This window comes from Capra hircus, chromosome 10 (assembly GCF_001704415.2).
Source record: "Capra hircus breed San Clemente chromosome 10, ASM170441v1, whole genome shotgun sequence".
Lineage (NCBI taxonomy): Eukaryota > Metazoa > Chordata > Mammalia > Artiodactyla > Bovidae > Capra > Capra hircus.
Window position 1 is genome coordinate 56709718 of NC_030817.1, and position 19640 is coordinate 56729357.

At 42.0% G+C, this 19640-nt stretch overlaps 1 protein-coding gene across 8 annotated transcripts in view; it reads right to left on the reverse strand.

Annotated features, from left to right (window-relative positions):
- HERC1 (HECT and RLD domain containing E3 ubiquitin protein ligase family member 1) overlaps window positions 1–19640 on the reverse strand; it is a 208938-nt gene that overhangs the window by 722 nt on the left and 188576 nt on the right. For all 8 annotated transcript variants that reach the window (XM_018054328.1, XM_018054326.1, XM_018054325.1 and 5 more), the window contains exons 65-77: window positions 18455–18636; window positions 17373–17528; window positions 16520–16642; window positions 15226–15328; window positions 13508–13677; window positions 11971–12109; window positions 9878–10047; window positions 8676–8845; window positions 8247–8412; window positions 7344–7420; window positions 6330–6582; window positions 5486–5638; window positions 2766–3071 (exon numbers count right to left, since the gene is read on the reverse strand). In XM_018054328.1, the coding sequence (XP_017909817.1) occupies window positions 2766–3071; window positions 5486–5638; window positions 6330–6582; window positions 7344–7420; window positions 8247–8412; window positions 8676–8845; window positions 9878–10047; window positions 11971–12109; window positions 13508–13677; window positions 15226–15328; window positions 16520–16642; window positions 17373–17528; window positions 18455–18636 (2168 nt within the window). The remainder of the gene's footprint in view (window positions 1–2765; window positions 3072–5485; window positions 5639–6329; window positions 6583–7343; window positions 7421–8246; window positions 8413–8675; window positions 8846–9877; window positions 10048–11970; window positions 12110–13507; window positions 13678–15225; window positions 15329–16519; window positions 16643–17372; window positions 17529–18454; window positions 18637–19640) is intronic.

The following is a 19640-nucleotide window of genomic DNA, read 5'->3' on the forward strand; positions in this document are numbered from 1 at the left end:
GCTCATAACCACAGCCCCCAAGTCGGGAGAGCATTTCTCCCTGCCTGCAGGTGGGCTCCACGAACAGGACTGACTGCATGGCCACCTGGAGAGCAAGCCAAGGCTTGGCCATGGTAGAGAGAGTGCAGGCTCTGGTGTCCTGTGGCCATCTAGCTTTTGGTGAAGACGCTTCTTCCCTCTCCTCACTCTTCGAAGGCCCTCCCGTGTGACATGAGAATGAGCCCTGACTGGTGGGGTTACTTGGGAGAACATGCTTCACGTGGTGCCTGCCACAGGGCAACAGTTCACTCCCTTTCACCAGAGGGTGCAAACTTGAAGCTGCTATGGAGATGCACCAACAGAGCCAGTGAAATGGAAGGAACAGCTCTGAGGGAGTCACCACACTCCTCCTCCCCTCACTGTCCTCCTAGTGAGCCTTCTGCACCCTTTGCCTGCCATCCTACCCCCGCTCTGATGAGGAAGAAGCAGTTAATGAAATCCCAGCCCACCTCTTTAACTGATGGTGATACAGTTATTTAAAACAATAATTATGATGCTTAGTAGCAAGACAGAAAAGTGCTGGGCATAGATTATTAGGTGAATATAAATACAATTTATATGAAGTTCCAAACCTGTCATGCAAAAATGTATATGCTTGAGGAATTACACAAAAGTGAAAATGGAAACCACTAGAGGGACAGGATTCCTGTCTCTCCCTGCAAACACTGTTATGCCCTGCAAACACAACTGTTTTCCAAACTATCTATAATGATAGTAATGATATACATTGTTTTTATAATTTTTTAAAAAAAGTTTCAAAAAAAGAACCTGCCCTCTCTTTCTCACTGAACTCCTGGAAACCAGCCCTCCTTTTCGGAACTCGACATCAGGTGAGTGCATTTCTAAGAAGTGGGAGATGGAAGGCCTAGAAGCTTAGCTGTGCCAGAGCCAATGACGAATGCAGAAAAACCACAACCCACAAAGACAATAAGGGGAATGTCAACAGGTGGCTCTGATCTGGAAACTGGAGAAATGGTTTAAAAGTCACAAAGGAGAGACCAATAGTGGTCAGTTTCCTGAGGATAAAACTTTCCAGGCAGGGGTGTTTAGTGGATTAACTCCTGGGATGGCAGGGTAGCCCAGAACAGATATATAAGGCAAGGCTTTTTTCCAGAACTGAATAGAAGCAAACCATTTCCTCCTCTCTGAAGCAACAAAATAGATTCACAGCTTTTAGTTTCTGGCAAGTCACGTAGAAAATTCATGGGAAGGCTCTTTTCATAGCCTTTCCTGTGTACAGCCTCTCCAGCAAGCCTAGCATAGGAGTGGAGCCCAGGCAGGCAGCCTCAGGAGAGGGCCAGCTTTGACTACAGCAACTTTCAAGGGGTAGTTACTGGAAAAACACCAGAAAGGCAGATACTGAAACTTGATGAAACTGGTAGGATAGGCCCTTGTAACGAGGTCCTATTTTCCTTGCTGTTTCTGGAATAAACACTATGGGCCCAGCTCAGAGGACTGCCCAGCTTTTAGCGGGTTGAGAAGGAGAAAGAGGGGACAGAGACACCTCTAACTTAATGTTGGGCTTGAGGGATGTACTAAGTGTCAAGGAGATGGACATAAGGAGATCTAAGTCTGCCCTAAGGAATAGTTAGGAGGCATAGGAAAGCATCCAGGAGGGCTTCCTGGAGGAGATGACATTGGTATTGGGCTTAAAGGATGAATAAGTGCTTGACAGGCATACATGGAAAAGGAACAGGAAAAGAACTTTCTAAAAGCAGAAGCAAGAGCCTACACAAAGGCATGGACATTTAAAAACAGTGTCCATGGGTGGTCTTGGAAGTTCTCTGGTGGCCTAGTGGTTAGGATCCTGGGCTTTCACTGTCATGGCCCAGGTTCAATCCCTGGTTAAAGAACTGACATCTCACAAGCCACGCGGTGTGGCCAATAACCACCCCCCCACCCCCCGTCAAAACAACTAACCAGAAAACAGTGTGGTCTATCAGGAGAAAGGCAAGCAGCCATAATGGCCAGAAATAGTTAAGCGTCAAGAAGTGATATTAGAAAGCAGGGCAGAGGCCAGACTGTGGAGGTGTTTAAGACCGCTAAGGTGGTCAAGGGGGCCCTGAACAGTATCAAAGGAGAAGAGTGATATGGTCAGATGGGTGCCTGAGAAAGAAAGTTGACTCTGGCAGCAGCATGCATTTAAGGCTCTAAGCCCTTTTATTCCTGAGCCATCTGTCAAGACGGCAGCTGGGCTGGTGCTCTGCAGCAGGGGCCTTTCATGAGGCTGCAGAGAAGCCACACTGCCTGTTCCGTTATGCATACCAGACACGTAGCCGCAGAGCATGTTACTGCTGCTCCCCATGTCGTCTCGTTCCTCCTGGAGCACGTGCACCAGTTAATGGTTAGTATCTTGGTGAAAACAAATAAACAAGACCGTGTCCCAGTGCAGAAGTCACATGATGAAAAGGCACAGGAAATATGACGCAGAGGTAACAATGATGGCCCTTCTGCCAAGCTTAGCTTTCACTCAGGAAGACACTGAAAGATTCAGTGAAGGTTGTTGGTTGTGGTGTGTTTTCTACATCCATGTAGGACTTTTTTTTTAACAACTGAAGTTATGAGATGTTTCTAAACAAGTTTTTCCTGCTTGATTAAAAAGAAAAAAAAATCTGGAAATTCCAAGCATTAATCCTGAATTGGCAGGCCTACTTGAAGCCCAACATGCAAGCAACTAGGAAGCAACAAAGGCAGACATTACCAGAAAGAAAAAATATCTTACTTACCCTATCAACCTTCATGATTTGAAATCTCTGAGAAATATCAGCAGTATTGGCTGGCAGTCGAGATCGTCCCGACACAAACCTCATGAAAAGCACACGCTCCTCGTTGGAGAACTCCTCCAGTGTGTGCCAGAACCACTGCACCAGCTGATGCTGCTCATCCACCTCCCGGTACCGTACCACCTTCTTCAAGACTTCTACGGAGATCTCGGGCATCCCACACACCATCTGCTCCAGCTGCTTTGCTGTGAGGAGGGACAACAGCGGCACAGGGACGATCCAGGACATTCCTTCTCGGACTGCAGCCACCTGCTCCCAGGAGAGGTTGTTCATTCAACATCTGTGTGCAGACTGGGCACCCATGGTGGACCCAATTGGGTCGGGCACCTCATGTTGCTCGTCTGCTCCCAGACCCTCTACTTGTCCCTCAGAACTGGCATGACTGCACACGGTCCAACCTTCTTCCCTCTGACCCTTTGTTAGAGTTTCTCCCTGCTTGTGGGACTCATACATTCCTTCCTGTCCCAGGTCAAGTCAATTCAGGGGCCCACCTTCCCAGCCCCACAAAACTCTAGCCCACAGGGGCCCTTCTAATGCCAATCCCACTCATTCACACTCCTAACCACACATGGCCACAGACTGTTAAAACTGCTCTGTGGGATACTTCATCTTCTCACTAGGGCAAGCAGCTTTTGGAGGATGTGTCTAGGGCTTCTACTGTCTTTGTAATTTATATTTTCTTTTGAAAACAGTTATATTCTTTTTGTAAAAATCATTTGTTCCGATTGTAAAAAATAAAATAGTTAGAAAAGTACAAAGAAGAAAGTAAAACTGAGAAGTCCTTTCATAGGAAGGCAGTGAAAAGGACAGAGAATTTAATCAGGAGATGGGTTCTGAATCCCAGCCCCACCACTTCTTTTAATTTTCTTATCTGAAAAAATAAGGCAAATAATTGCTGCTCACATGATTATGATAGGTATTTTAACTGAGTCTGTAATGATTGGGTAGTTAACTTTTGTTAGCACAGTGCAGAGAACAGATCAGTTGAGGAGTGCCGAAGGGGCGTGGTCAGAGGCTGCCTACAATGTCTGTTTGGCGAAACCACTCCAAGGTTATACAACAGAGCATACTCTACACACAGACCTACCACTGTTCCAGGTTTGTTTCATAAATAACTCCTCCACTCTTGGTCAGTTCAGAATCATCTGCCAGATCAGAGAACCTGAAGAGAAGCCACATCTTGGGGAAGGCCGTGGAGTTATGATTGTATAAGGCTGTCATGCCCAGGGCTAAGGAATGAACGGGCAATAAGGACAGTCTCTGCTGACAGAAAAGGGAATGCCCCAGTCAAAATGTGCCAAAAAACAAGCTGAGGTACATGGATGGCTGCTTGAGTGGGGAACAACTGGGACAGCTATAGGAAGAACACAGGGTTCTAAGAGACAAGGAGGAAGTGAAAGAGGAAGAAGGCCTTGTTATCAAGAAAGGAACAAAGCCAGGGCACAGCAGAGCACAGCTGCTGGAGAACAGGTCAATCTGGCCTTCATAGGAAAGGTCAGCACAAGAGCCTGGATACCACAGTTAAACCTGGTTTGTGATCGTGGCTTTGCCTTGGGCACATTACTTCATTTCTCTGGACTCCATGCATTCATTTCTGAAATGGTGATAGTAATTTCTATCTCCCCATCGAGTAACTATGGGGAAAACTGCACATGCGGGGGGATGCTACCACATCTGGCATGTTGGAAGTGACCAGGGAATTTTTGGTCAGTTATTCAGTCTATAAGGAGTTAAGCACTAGAGACAAATCCTAAGCCCTGACTGTGTAAACAACATTGCTGACAGGATCCACTTACTAAGCTAAGGGGTATAGTTTTCTGACTAGACTTGGCCTAAAGCCAGAGTCGAAGAAGGAACCAGGAGTGAAGAGTATAGAATATATATAATTCAACTTACTACACAGCCTCAGACCCTGCATCCAACTCTTGAGAAAAGCCCAACATCTTCTGCAAATAAGGTATTACTGAATTGGCTATGAAGGACTATATAACCAAAATCACTGCTTTGGGACACAGCATTCATTTCTAAGGTCACTTATCATATTCCCATCATTTACTAAATGCTTACTAAGTATCAGCACAGAATAAGGATATATAAGTTAGCTATAAAAAATACACTCTTTATTCAATGTCTCACACGCTAATTGAGGAAAGAAGACCCAAACTTTGCAGCCTAATTCTTAGCCTACAACTCAGAAGTATGTGATAGCTTGAGGGATTTCTAGGTGACAAGAAAGGTCTGCACAGTTACAGACCTGGAGGAAAGAGGCCCTCATGGGATCACAAGGCCGGTCTTCAGGGACTCATTCACATGGACCCTGACTGAGCTGGAGCAGGACACTGGGCCGGGGGGCAGGAAGACGTGAAGACGAAGAAGACTGAGGAAGAGTGCGAGTGAGAAGGCAGGTTCTGAAGGCCTGATGGGGGTTTGGCCTCCCAGCCAAACACTGGCCAATCCAGGGCTCACCCAAGGCTCTGAGTAGAGAGCAGACCCTGAGATATGGCCTGAAAAGTCTCTGAATAGGGACTGAAATATAGATACAGATTAACCAACACCGTGAACTCATACACCAAAATTCAGTAAAAACCAGACAGCTCCTGTTTGGAGTCAAAAGCAAACCTCTCAAACCTCTCATGTGAACCTCTCAAAATGTTTCCTCTCACCTGTCGGTCCATTTCATGAAGTCGATATTCAATGGCCCTCTCCACATATTCTTTCCTATTAGAAAACGTGAGTGGGATACTATTTCCACCAGGGATTATAGGAACCATTTTGCCATCAGCGCTTTGGCCAACAAAAGAATCAAGAGGAATCATCTATGAATAGAAGAAAAAGGAATTTTTACTCCATGGTGGAAATGACCACAAAAAGTGTTACACACAAACAGAGCAGAACATCAACAACATCAGAAATCTTATGGATGAAGACAAGGCAACTGAGATAGCTGATTAGGCTACTTCAGGGGTTCCCAACTTTTAGGAGCTAATGCCTAATGATCTGAGGTAGAGCTGATGTAATAATAATAGAAATAGAGTGCATAATAAATGTAATGGGTTTAAATCATCCCCAAATCACCCCTTGTCTACCCTCATCCATGGAAAAACTGTGTTCTATGAAATCAGTCCCTGGTGGGTACCAAAAAGGTCGGGAACTTCTTGGGCTACTTGATGAGCAGGGAGTGCTGACTCATCTGGTTTTCATTAAAAATGCAGCTGAATCTCTCTGTCTCCAAACCAGGTTTGAGGAACTCTGGCTATCCCAGGCCTCCTGGGTTCTCTCTGTCCTTCACTCTAATAAGCAGAGAGAATGGATTAAGGGGAAGGAGCAGAAGCTGAGTGCTGGAGCTGACTCTGTTAGCAGCTATTTAAATTTCTAGGTTGAACTGCTAAGCGTAGCAATGCTTATATGGCATGGGTCAGCTGGACAGCAAGAGGAAGGCTACATCTGAGTTTTACACAGGAAAATTCTCATCAACACCAGCAGAAACATGGACCAGCCAGGATTTACCTCATGGAAGCTCTCCTCAGTAATCCCACTGTCTTCAATGTGAAGAATGCTGTTGAGAGTCTGCACGTAGAGCAGATCCACCTCTTCCAGGTCTTCCAGGGTGAGTGGGACACAGCAGAGCTGCTTCCACACCAGAGGGGCCAAGTGGAGGTCCAGAGGCTTCTTTGTGCGAATGGCAACCCCCATTAAGATTCCCAAGAACTTAAACTGCATTAAGTGTTCATCGAGGCAGGCAGAAGGATTAAAAAGGAACCTGCAGAATTAGAGGAAATACTTCAAACAAAGATGTCCTCATTTCTATTAGAAACAAGTTATTAAACAGCTAAAGCATTAGTCTAGACCTGCGCTGTCCAATATGGCAGTCATCAGCCACATGCAGCTATTTAATTAAATAAAATTTAAAATTTAGTTCTTCAGCTCCTGTAACCACATTTCAGGTGTTCAATAGTGACATATGGCCTACTGCTATTGTTCTAGATGGCACAGGGACTGTATTTTGAATTACTCTGAAGAACCATAAAAAGGGTGAGTGAATGCTCTATTAGCCCTTATGCTACCTGCTCAAAGATGCCCTATTTCCTAAAATCATTTATCATTTACAAGTCCATGAAGCAGGATCCAAAATTCAAAATTTGACAAACACAGGAACAATACATGATTACAAATACTAATTGCTGTGACTGGACAGCATTTCGAAGGTTTTAATGGATTTTAACTCATTGAGGGAAGGCCATGTGGGCCTTCAGAAAATAAAAGAAGTCCGGTTTCATTTCAAGTCTGCACCTCCTCTATTCCTCTATATTGTGATTCAGCTGGTCTCATCATAAATAACAAGTCATGATGTAAGTGCCTCGGTTTCCTATCTGTGAAAGGAGAACGGTAACAGTTCCTACTCCTTAGAGCTATAATGAAATTCAATGGGATAATACATGTAAAACACTTAGAACAGTGCCTAGCATATAGTAAATGTACAGTTATTGCAGACATTCAGTAAAACTTGCTGACTGCCCTTACCTGTCCCTATTGTAACCCACTTCTGCGGTAGCATTGGGAGATGGTATAAGAAGGTCCACAATACCAGTTTCAAGTTCCTGTAGAAGAATGAACAATTGCTTTAGAAATGCAGTTAAATGTATCAAGAAAACGAACCAATTAACATTAAAGATCATGTCAAAAAGAGAATGTTGAGGAATTTATAATGCTATATGACAAACAGCAGTCTCTGTAATTATTTTCATGGCTGTAGCTTAAAATGAATTTAGGAACTCCCCCATGGAGAAAATGTCCTGCAGTACACAGAATAAAGATGAAAAAGCCAATCCAGGGCCTGAGCTGAGGTATCTCTGAGCAGGGTATAGTGACATTCAAATAAACTTCATAAATGATAGCCAAGTATTATTTTAGATACAGATTTATCAGAAAAATCCTGATATGAGGCAAAGCTGGAAGGATCAGAGCTGATTTGGAAGTAAAACTGTGACTGCAGATCTTAAAATATAGACTTGTTCAAACTCTTAAGATTTGTTTTTCTAATTTCCTTGGAGCCTGGCTGTTCTTTGTTCTAAAAGCACCGAAATAAATGCAAGCACATGAGTGGTCCTGGATTTGTCTGTTACAGAAGCGTACATATGTGTCACTGCTGTTTCCTCTGTCTGTTATATAGAACAACAGATGGTAAGTCATTGGTAGATGGCCAAGCACTGGCACTAACTCAGAAACATATCTTTATGAACATATCTTCATTTCACAAACCCTTGCAATAATTCACATATACATTACTAACAGCATGGCTTTATGTAAGTATCACAAATGAATTCTTGCTTAGATTTATAAAAACATGCCACAGTCATCACTGGAAATAGTAAAATGCCTACCATCCGAGTGGACAACTCAGGAGGGGACACTGCATGAATATACCTGGCACATCTCTGTGATTGTGTCATCAAACACTCCTCCGGCGTCATCAGCACCTTCTCCAACTAGCTTAACCTTCCAGGCTCGGGAGGGCAGACGGAGGTCTGAGGCATTCAGTTTAACTACTTGTCTCGCTATTTGAACAAAGATAGGCTTACACTTCCGTCCTCTTTAAAAGAAAGAGAAAACAGAGCAAAATATAATGCTCCACAAATGTCACTTGAAGATATTCTCCCATCAGTGAAGGAACAGGCCAGCTTAACAACAGCCAAACACTGTGCTAGGCTCACTGTAATTACACTGGGTACTGACATAAAATACTATTACTATTCTACTCTACAAATGAGGAAGCTAAGGTTCACAGAGTTAGTTAGTCGTAAGTCCATCTCAAAATATGCCAGTTAATGAAACATACATATATAATGTGCTAACCTGGTTGATATCCTTTTTACAGTAATTTGAGGTCCATAGTTTTTGCCTTGAACCATGGTTTTTCCTATAGAGCGCACCATTGGGAGGGTGTAGACTCTTGGGGCTAACAAAGGCCGAAGCTGTCCCTGCACAATGCCCCATGTTCCAGCATTATAATGAGATGTACTATTCTGTAACAGAAAGTAAGCTTAGCAGAAATGGTACAATCTGAGGCTTAAAAGAAGTAACATGTCACTTTTAGAAATGCACTTTAAAAGCATAAATCTGGGTATTAGTCCTTATTAGCAATTTATTCAAAATATTTTTCTGATAAAGTATGATTATTATTTTTAAAATACAGAAAAGGACATACACATAAGCACACAAATAAAATCATCCCTAGTATTACCATATGGAGATGGCCCCATTAACACTTTCATCCACTTCCTTCCAGTTGCCTTCCTTTCCACATTTTCGAGATTACTATTTATATAAATTTTCTGTCTTTCTCACTTCAATTTATACCATAAACATTTCTCTCACTAACTGTTAACAGGATGCTAACATTCTGTTAGTGCTGCACAGTATTCTGTTGCCAGGTTGATTATCTATTTCCAACAGTGATTTCTCATATCTCTCATACACCCATAACTGGGTTACCAAAAGGATTTTTCACTAATAGTTTTACAAACTAATACACATTTTGGCAGGCATGCCTACACATTAAACCAACAAACGTAGCCAGCTTGCTTTCTTCCTAAATTACTAGACTGTTCTACAAAGACAATCAAATCGGCCAATTTACTTTATCTCCCCACTACCCCTCCACAGGGTATGTTCATTTGTAAGGACAGCAAGAAGCCTCCAAAGTTTCTCACACTCACTTATATAACCCCTTTGACTGAGGTATTAATACTTTTGTGTGCTTAAGTTTTGAAATCATGCACTACAGTTTGTAGAAAATACATGCTCAGCCATTCATACTCTCTTGAACTTTCGACAAACCAAAACACTGAAGGAAGACTGTTTTGTGTCCAACAGCATGATATCCTGTATCTGGATCATCCTTAATCCAGCAATAAAATGAGAACAGAACTGTTGCCTTTTCTAGATCTCCTGAGTGCTAAAAGCATTAGCCATGGAGGAAGTATCTTAAGGCTGAAGAAAAGGCCCAGGGACCTGGTGAGCACAGCACGGGCACCGCTTCCTAACCAGCGTGTTACCTGGTTGTTGGGGCTGAGGTTCAGCAGCCTCCAGGACGAGTACATGAGGTCAGAGAAATGGTAAAGCAGCCGGAGCCTGGCCCTCGCAGTGTGAATGCTCACCTCCCTCAGAGCCCCGTACTGGGGGGGCACTGTATCGGGCAGGCCCAGCTGCAGAGGCACCGACACACCTGCCCAGAACACAAATGCACACTTGTAAAGGAAAATGCACTGTTTTCATTTTTAGCATTTTGAAAATTTTCAAACACATACAGAAGTTGCAAGTATATGATGGAACACCCATTCCTACCACTTATAATTAATATTTTGCTATGTATACTTTATCACTTATTTATCAGTTCCTCTATCCATCAATTCATCTTAAATTTTTGATGCACTAGAGTTGGTTTGTAAAACATATTTTTTATTTATCATTATGGAAACTTACTTTTTTATCCTTTAATTTACTTTCCCATTTAACTATGGACTTAGTTTCTTCACACACACACACACACACACACACACACACACACGCACCCACCCAAAACAAAACAAAAAAGCCAAATTCGTTCTTTCACATTCAATAACATTTCATTCTTGACATCTTCATAATAACACGAGGTGTGGACCAGGACCAGAGAGGAAGTTCTGGAAAATGGAAATGGGCAACTCAGCAGAACCCCCTCCCACACTTACTAGCGCTCTGACAGAAAGTTAACATGACAGAATGAAAGATATGAGTACATCATTCATGGAGGTTTTATACTAAAGAATAAGCTCTGTAGAAGCAAAGACTGCAAGGACTGTATCCATGGGTATCCTCTTACAGAAATGCACAAAACTTTAAGAATGAGATACTCAACTTATTCGAGTTTCCTGAAAATAAACATTTGTACAGCTCAGTTCTCAGACGTATTTTCCTATTAGTTAAAGCTAACATGGACCCCCTCTGTCCACGGGGGTTGCAAAGAGTCACATGACTTAGCGACTAAACAAACATTTACTGAGTACTTCTATATGCCCGACACCGTTCTAAGAGCTTCATAAGAACTGATACATTTACTCCTGCAGTTCTTTATAATAGGTGCTATTATGCTTGTTTTACAGACAAGGAAACTGAATCTCAGGGTCACTCAGCTTCTAAGTGGAGGATTCAACCTGGGCAATGTGGTTTTTGAGTCTGAACCTTTAGCCACCACGCTGTCTAGTCTCTGTCCTGAAGTGGAAGGGAAACCCTGCTGGAAGCTGAAGAAGCTCCTGAGAACCTGAAATTGTCAGTGGCCTGGCAGCACTCCTCATTCTATTAGAACATTCTTGTTTGGAATCTACTTGGCAGGCCTACCTTGCTCTCTAAGAGTATCTAAGAGAAAATGATTGGTATGGGGAGTTCTCCCCAAGGACCTGTGGCTAAGAAGTAGGGGGCTCCAAAAAGGGATGAGAAAACAGCTCTCAGGCACAAGGTCACTTCAGGGACATTCCAGTGCTTCAGATACCAGAGAGGACTTGATGGTCTACGAAACAGGTAGCCCAAATACGAAGAAATGCATAGGATGATAAATATCATACTTAAGGCAATGGTTACACTTGTGGGGAATGATATGCATTTAATTTTCTTTATATGTTTTGTAGATCTATAAGGTTTCATAATAAGTTAAAAGCAAAACACACAAAAGATAGAAGTATCCCATCACTGGAGCAAAATGGTAACAATTTTTTTTTTCTGCTATGCCACTGTATAGGCAACATCATGTTTCAAACCACTGTGGTCTCAGGGCTTTTCATCTTTATTAACAGCATGCCTTAGAAAGCCATAATTCATCACTTTTACATATAAAAAAATACTTCATTGCTGTTCTAAAATTATAAATTTGCTTGCCTAAGTAATATGTTTTCTTCTTTTGGGGAGCAGAGAGGGACTGCTATGCAATGAAGTCTGTAGGAGAACGGCCTGCTTTGAAAGTATCTGCAGTGCTGTACCACAAAGAGTGCTTTGGTTGTGTGGGGGAAGGTCTGGTGGCTTCAGAATGGTGCCTGGATGCAGGGTGAAGCTGGCAAGCAGACAGCGCAGCTGGGGTCAAAGAGAGGTTGCGCAGCACAGCTATTTCCTCCCTCACCTGGTGCTCTCGGCGGGACAGGCGGCGCTGTCCATGCAGCACTGTGGCAGCGGCCAGCTGAGATCTGCCGTACATTTTTCCCTTGCAGAACTGTTACCAGGGTTGGTTCTCGAACATGGTTGGTATGACCTAAGCCAAGCTGGGAATAAATTACAAATACTCAGATATTCAATTAGAAAGAGGAAGAGAGGAAGCCAAGATGATAAAATTTTGTCTTGAAGGGTAGCAGACATAAATAAGTTACTATCTGTATCAAGTAACAATATGAAAATAATGAAGTTCATTTTTATTTTCTCTATCAGAATGATCCTCATAGCTCATTACTGTCTCCTATAAATTAACCTGCAACAAGGCCATTCCAAATCTAGCAAAGGAGTCTCAATGACTGAAAACATCTTTTCCACTTCTAGACAGGAAATAAATTCTTGGAAAGTTAAAAAAAAATACACTGAGGTTGGCTACAAAAAAAAAACACAAAAAACATATATAACAGAACGATCCCTAGAGTTTTTACTGATTTCTTGATTTTTAACATAGATTGCCTGTGTAACAGTAAATAAACAATTATGAAAATACATACAGAATAAAATTCTCATCTCCAGATCTCTGTTCTTAGGGCCTGACTAGGACACCCAGTGTTTTGGTGGCTGAGCACCTCAACATCATCAGGCAGGATAATGTCAAGGTCCACCAGGGACCTTCCAAATGTGTCCCCACATCAACTCTTCTCATTAAGACAATGTGCAACCAGAGTGATGACCAGCTTCCCCACCTGTTAATATAATGATGAGGAGACCACAGAGCCAAAATGAGGCTACTATAAACAATACTGGACCTTGAACTTGAGGGCTGCTGGTTCAGAGGCAGCCATAAATAAAGCAGATTTACAGAGGAAGGGGATGTGGTTCTATATGTGGAGCTGAAAGCCACTGTACTAGCAGGCATCTCAGACCTCCTCCATCAAAGTACGTCCCTCCTCCACATACAGGATAGGCTGAACACATCAACCTCTTGAGTCTTTTGTCAATCTCTTACAGGCTCGGTTTATTGCTCTGCATAATGGGAGTGACAAGACCTCCTGAGCAAACACAAATATACTTTGTACACTGTCATATCATAAAAGTATTGTTGTTTTATTTTTTCCATTTTTTCAGATCAACTGATGCTTCTAGTATGTAATCTCTCTTATTACTGTAGTGAAAATGATGATGATTAATGATGATAGTAGCAAATACTTATAAAATGCCATTTATTATGTGCCAGGCACTTCTCAGTGTGTACACACACACGTATGTTGAGTTAATCCCCTTAACTACATTTGCTGTATTGCCATATTTCTCTTTAAACAATGATACATTTATTAGGCCACAAGCAACAGAGAGATACGCACAACTGGACTCCAAATAATCTGATGTAGAGCACAATGATGTGCTCGAGGCCTTGTGTAGATATTCTGAGTTTCTAGCTTATCTCTTTGCCAAATGAACTATTCTGTCAGATTTCTAGACATGAGAGAGCAGCAGTGAAGTAAATCTACCTGACCCTCTGAATTGCTCCCCCAGGCATACACATCTCCAGTTGATGCCAAAGCAAGTGTGTGTTCAGCTCCAACAGCCACATCTTCAATGACCACTCCAGCCAGGACAGGGATTTGCTGTGGTCGATTGTGATTGCGAGCACGCCCTTCTGGCAAACCTATCAAGCGATCTGAAAAAATAGCAAAAGGACATTTATGGATGGTACACCATAGTCCTTTTCCAATTTATAATGAGTCATTTAATGTCTATGGTGGTATGGCAATAACATATATATATATCTCACTGGGGCAAAAACTGGTTTTCTGGTAAGGTATACTGGATTCTGAATGGATAAAGTTTAAAACTGCTTCTTTGCAAAATGTCACAATCCCCTTATTCATAAAAATAAATGAAATTAAATTTAAAATGATTAGCTTACTTCAAACCAAGAGGTTACCTCTAGCATCCTCATACTTGAGAGGACTTGCACATGTTACAAAGACTCTAAACTTTTTGCAGCCTAACAAAACACATCATGCAACCTTTCTTGTTCTCAAATTTATAGCCAACTTCTCGCCTTATCTTTGCCACCAAACTTCTACAAAGTCCAGGCTAGTTCCTGTTGTTTCACATGCTGTTTGGCTTGGCCACCTTCTGCAGCCTAACTTCCATTCTCATCACTGCACTGAAACTACTCTCAAAAGCCATGAATAGCTCCTAACTGCCTACTGCAGCCCACGGAGCTCTACTTTACCTTGATAATGTGGCCTCAGCTCCTCCTGCCCCTCAGAGATTGCACTGTCCTGGCTCACCGGCTACCTCTCTCTCTCTCCACTCCTTTCAAAGCCAATTCTCCTGAGTCCTCTTCCTGTGCTTACATGCCCTTTACTCACATTCCAGAGTTTTATCCTCTTACTTTTCTATCCCATGTTCTCTCCCTGGGTTTCTTAGAGCCTATTTATATGGCTTTAACTACAACATTATCCATTAGGCAAACCAACATCTCTATAAGCAATCTCTCTGGAGTTTCAGACCTAAATCCCCAGTAACTTGCCAGACTTCTCCATACATGTAGCCTAGAGTACATGGCCCAAATTCAATACGACTAAAACTAAGCTCCTTGTCTCTTTCCCCCAAACCAACCCCTTGTCCTGTCAGTGGTGTCAACATTCTTCCAAGACTAGAAACTTCAATTGCAGCTTACTTCTTCCTTTTCCTCACATCTGCCTGAAACACCCTTCAGTCACTACAACTTGCCAGGAAGTTCCACTTAAAAAAGTGAACACATTTCCAGGGAATCTCACTGTGGATGCCTGGATTTGGATTTACTTAAGATCTGAATCCTGAATGCCTGTGAATTCCTAAGACCTGAACCCCACAGTCCCTGCAAGGGCTGGGAAGTAAGGCAGGATCCAGAGGAGCTCTGGTGGTCAAGGCAGTGTTTGCGGCAGCAAGGCAAAAAGGCAGCAGAGATGAGGAAGGGAAGGCTTTGGCAGAATTCTTCTAGCAAGAATGAAGGCTCTGGTAGGAGGGGTGATCAATGAGCAGGAGAGTTTGTCCTAACAGCAAACATCATGAAAGAGGAGCTGAAAAGTAGCTGGGGAATGAGGGTCACTCATCACCCAGAATGAGAAGTGACTCAATTTAAGCATTTTCTATACAGCTGGAGGGCACATGTTTCTGTAATACATGTGTGCACAAAATAAGCAATATAATTAATGCCTGGAAAATGCCTTACCTTGACCAAAGGTATACACATGACCATCTTTGGTTAATGCAACAGAAAACTGAGTTCCACAAGCAACCTTTTTTATTCCAATTCCACAAAGGACATCAACTTTCTGCAAAGTAGAAGGGTAAGGCACATACTTTAAAAAGAAAAACACTCAAATTTGCCTACTTGTATGTATAAACTCAAGGACTGTCTTCCAGAAAAATATTAATAGTCACCCACCTGTTTCCAGTCAAATCCACACTCCTAAATGTTATTTTCTCATACTGCTCTGCAGACTACCTGAATTTGGGCAAGTTCTATAGGGGGTATGGGATGTTTGACTAAAATCCCCCAGCACCCCATGTGAAGTGGAAACACTGCTCTGCACAACAGAAACCAAAGAGAACTCTGCTGCTGTTTAAAGAACACTAAAAGACCAGGTAAAGCCACAGGCTGCTCTCAGTCAGATTGTTTTCTACTTTCAGAGGTAACAGTAACGCTTTATATGTTCTTCAGAGAGGACTTCCTTCCCTTCTGCACCTACTGCTGAATATTTACCAATCTAGCTATCAAGACGTCACAGACTATATATGATAGTGAAATATGGAGTTGAATGTAAATTGAATACTTGTAAATCATGCTGTTTGTTAAACATATTAGAAAAATCCACATGAAGAGAATGTACAAGAGCTCTGAAGAGCTGAGAAACCTTCTATAATGTGCATAAAGACTCTAAATTATTGTTTATGCACTGGGTTTTCCTATTACTTTTGAAAAGGCACACACCTGTATAATTCAGTGGCAATAACAAGCTGAAATGGCAGCCACAAGCGGAGTTACAAAAGATTGTTCACACTTCCCTCCATAAGATATCCTGGGAATATATATATACTTATTTCTTCTCTATATGGGGGTTAGTTCTACACTATTCAGTCCATAACAAAGACAGATGCTTGCCCTTGCAGAATTTTTATATCCAGTTTAGTAATTAATGACTTATTTAAAATAAGGTCTGCTGCTGCTGCTGCTGCTAAGTCGCTTCAGTCGTGTCCGACTCTGTGTGACCCCATGGACTGTAGCCTACCAGGCTCCTCCATCCATGGGATTTTCCAGGCAAGAGTACTGGAGTGGGGTGCCATTGCCTTCTCCGAAAATAAGGTCTTAGAATGATGGAAATTTAAGAATAAGCAAAGGAAGCTTCTATATTTCATTATGAACTACCAAAAATGTTAGAAGTAAATTACTTCCAACTAAAAAGATGTACTGACATAGAAGAAAACCATGGTGTCTGCATCCCTAGATTAAAGACAATACTGACCTGAGGTGAAGATTTTGCAGTGGAATTTCCTAAACCTAGTTTTCCATAGTCCCCGTCTCCAAAAGCCCACACCATGGAGCCATCTGCTGACACTGCCAACGTGTGGTTTAAGCCACAAGCCACCTGGAGAAAGAACAAGGTGGTCAGTAAGGCAAATCACAATACCTAAAATACATACCCATTTCTGGGACCCTTTTTCTTCACTTCAGTCAAAAAGTTGGCTCTGTTTCCAGAAGATTTTTATTGGTTTCAGGGTTTTACATATGTTAACCAAATTTGTCATGAAGAAAATATTCTCAACATTCACAAACAAAAGACAACCTTCTTTTCTTCAAAGAAAAAGCTTTCAAATATCTATGGCTAACTCTGAATTAGACAGTACACAAGACAGGAAAAAAGTACATATGATTAAAAAATACTCATTCATACCAGAGACAGTCTAAGGAATAATAAAAGATAAAAGATAGTAGAATATTTTATCTCCTCTTTTCATTAAGAGAGAATCTCAACATGTATAGGTCATGGACAATTATTACTTAAGAGCAGCAGGTACCAATATGCTGCAATTCAGCCATCTGAACAGGACAGCCATCCTGTCCAGGATACCGAACAGGAGTTACTATATTATTTAAAGGTTTCATATCAAGTTGTATTATGAAAAGGAGTTTGAAATATTCACATCCTGAATTATGACTTTCATTTGTTAACCAATTACCAATTAGGCCAAATAAAAGGTATATCAGGATAAGTACAACTGGTGATTCTAATCTTCCTGAAAGGACAGTATCTAAGTGCACACAGAGGAAACAAGAAACTATGATCAGATAGAACATATTATTGACTTATTCCATGCCTGTCCAATCTGATATCCCTCCAGTGCAGTCACTCTCTCCGGAAGTTTTTTGTTAGAGGTGTTGCCCAAACCCAGACGACCATAATCACCATTCCCAAAGGTAAACAGTTTGCCATCTGATGTTACCACTGCTGAGTGTTTGAAGCCACAAGACATCTACAAACAGAACCAACAAGAACAAAAATGTTAATAAGAGGGTATACTACGAAATCAGTCATTTGGGTTTTTAATACAGTAATAATCTTTAAAATAAACTTCACTGGCAACTCAGGATCTTCAAGACCAGTATGTCCTTTCCACCCAAGTGACCCTCCTGCTCCTGCAAGTCTGATCTACTCATCATCTTCAGAAAAACCAAGATAAACAGCACACCTTGGAAGAACTGTTGCTGCTCTTCAGCTGTAGAGATGACCTAGACTATATGAGTTAATGAATGGGGAAATTTTTTGCAAACTCTAAAGAAAGTGAAGTCACTCAGTTGTGTCCGACTCTTTGCGACCCTGTGGACTGTAGCCCGCCAGGTTCCTCTGTCCATGGGATTCTCCAGGCAAGAATACTAGAGTGGGTTGCCATTTCCTTCTTCAGGGGATCTTCCCAACCCAGGGATCGAACCCGGGTCTCCTGCATTGCAGGCAGATGCTTTATCCTCTGAGCCACCAGGGAATCCCTGTAAACTCTAAGGTACTATGCAATTTGACAACACTATTTTAGCTTGCTAATTGATTTTCCAGAGAAAAGTATACAAACTCAACCTTTGTAATAAGAATGACAGGTTGAAAGTAAAGATTTCCATTTAGTAGTAGATCAAGAACTGTGGCACAGGAGTTAAACCTCACCTTTTACAAAGACCTGAAGCACCCTGGCCTAGATCAACCAGTTGTCTAGAGGAATAAGAGTCCATTCTAATACCAAAACCCACTTAAACCCCTGAGACACTCAAGAATGACTGTGAACCACCAAAAACATTGGATCTTTTATGATGGGGTAATATGTTTTTACTACTGTTTTTTCATTACCCAATCTTGAGAACTAAACCCAGTATGTTTACATTCAAAGATAAACTTCTCCATATCCTGCCCGACCTGCACCACTTCTTCTCCTTGTAAGGCCTCGATCTGCCTGGGCCGTCGCTGCCTGTCGCTGTTCCCATGGCCGAGTTTGCCATAATCACCATCTCCCCAGCTAAAGACCTCACCACTCTCAGTCAGGGCCATTGAGTGCCCATCAGACCCACAGGAAGTCACCAGCTGGGTCACCACAAAGCCTGCAACAGAGCAGAAATGCAACAAAAGTCACTGGGTGGTAAAAGTTCCCTCTTTAGTTGAAACCACTACAAAGCAGTCTCATAGAATAAAAAAAATACCACAACAGTACTACAGAAATAAAGAAGAATATCTTTAATTTTAAATCTAAATTGTAGCCATAAACTAGAAATTTGGGAGCAGTAACATAAAATGATGATGATGATAAGGAACAGAAGAAGGGTGATAGGAGCAATTCCAGTCACTAAGGACCATGTTCTAGTCACTCCTGTAAGTGCTTTACATGGATCGTTCATTTTCTATTTTCACACAGAGCCTATGAGGCAGATATTATCATCACCACTTGTACAACTAGGGAAACTGAGTCACAAAGAGGTCTAGTAGCTGATGCAAGGCACCAGAGGCAGAATGTAGTAGAACTGAACAGGAACCAAGCCCTCCCATCCCCAATGTTGTGCTCTTTACACTTAGATCTGAAGGAAGAGAACTTAGAGCTATTCAAGAATTCATTATGAACTTATGTTACTTAAATGCTTTCACTTAAAAAACTCCATTTGCTTTGTATATTGACTTTAGAGCCAGTAAAAGTTAACTTAAGAAACAAGCCAGAGGCCCCCTGCAGTGCTTTTTCCAGAGATATTTTTTCTCCAAGTTACAGAGTACTCTGGGAGATGCCCTTTCAAAGGCTTTAGTACATATACACATTTCTATGTAAATTTATGTTTATTGTTAATGAAGCACATGCCTGATTACTATTGCTATTGCATGTGTGCTCAGTTGCTCAGTGGTGTCTGACTCTTTGCAACCCCATGGACTGTAGCCCGCCAGGCTCTTCTATCCATAGAATTTTCCAGGCAAGAATACTGGAGTGGGTTGCCGTTTCTTCCTTTAGGGGATCTTCCCGACTCAGGGATGGAACCCATGTCTCCTGTGTCTTCTGCATTGGCAGGTGGATTCTTTACTACTGAGCCACCTGGGAAGCCCTATTACTGCTAGTAATAGTTAC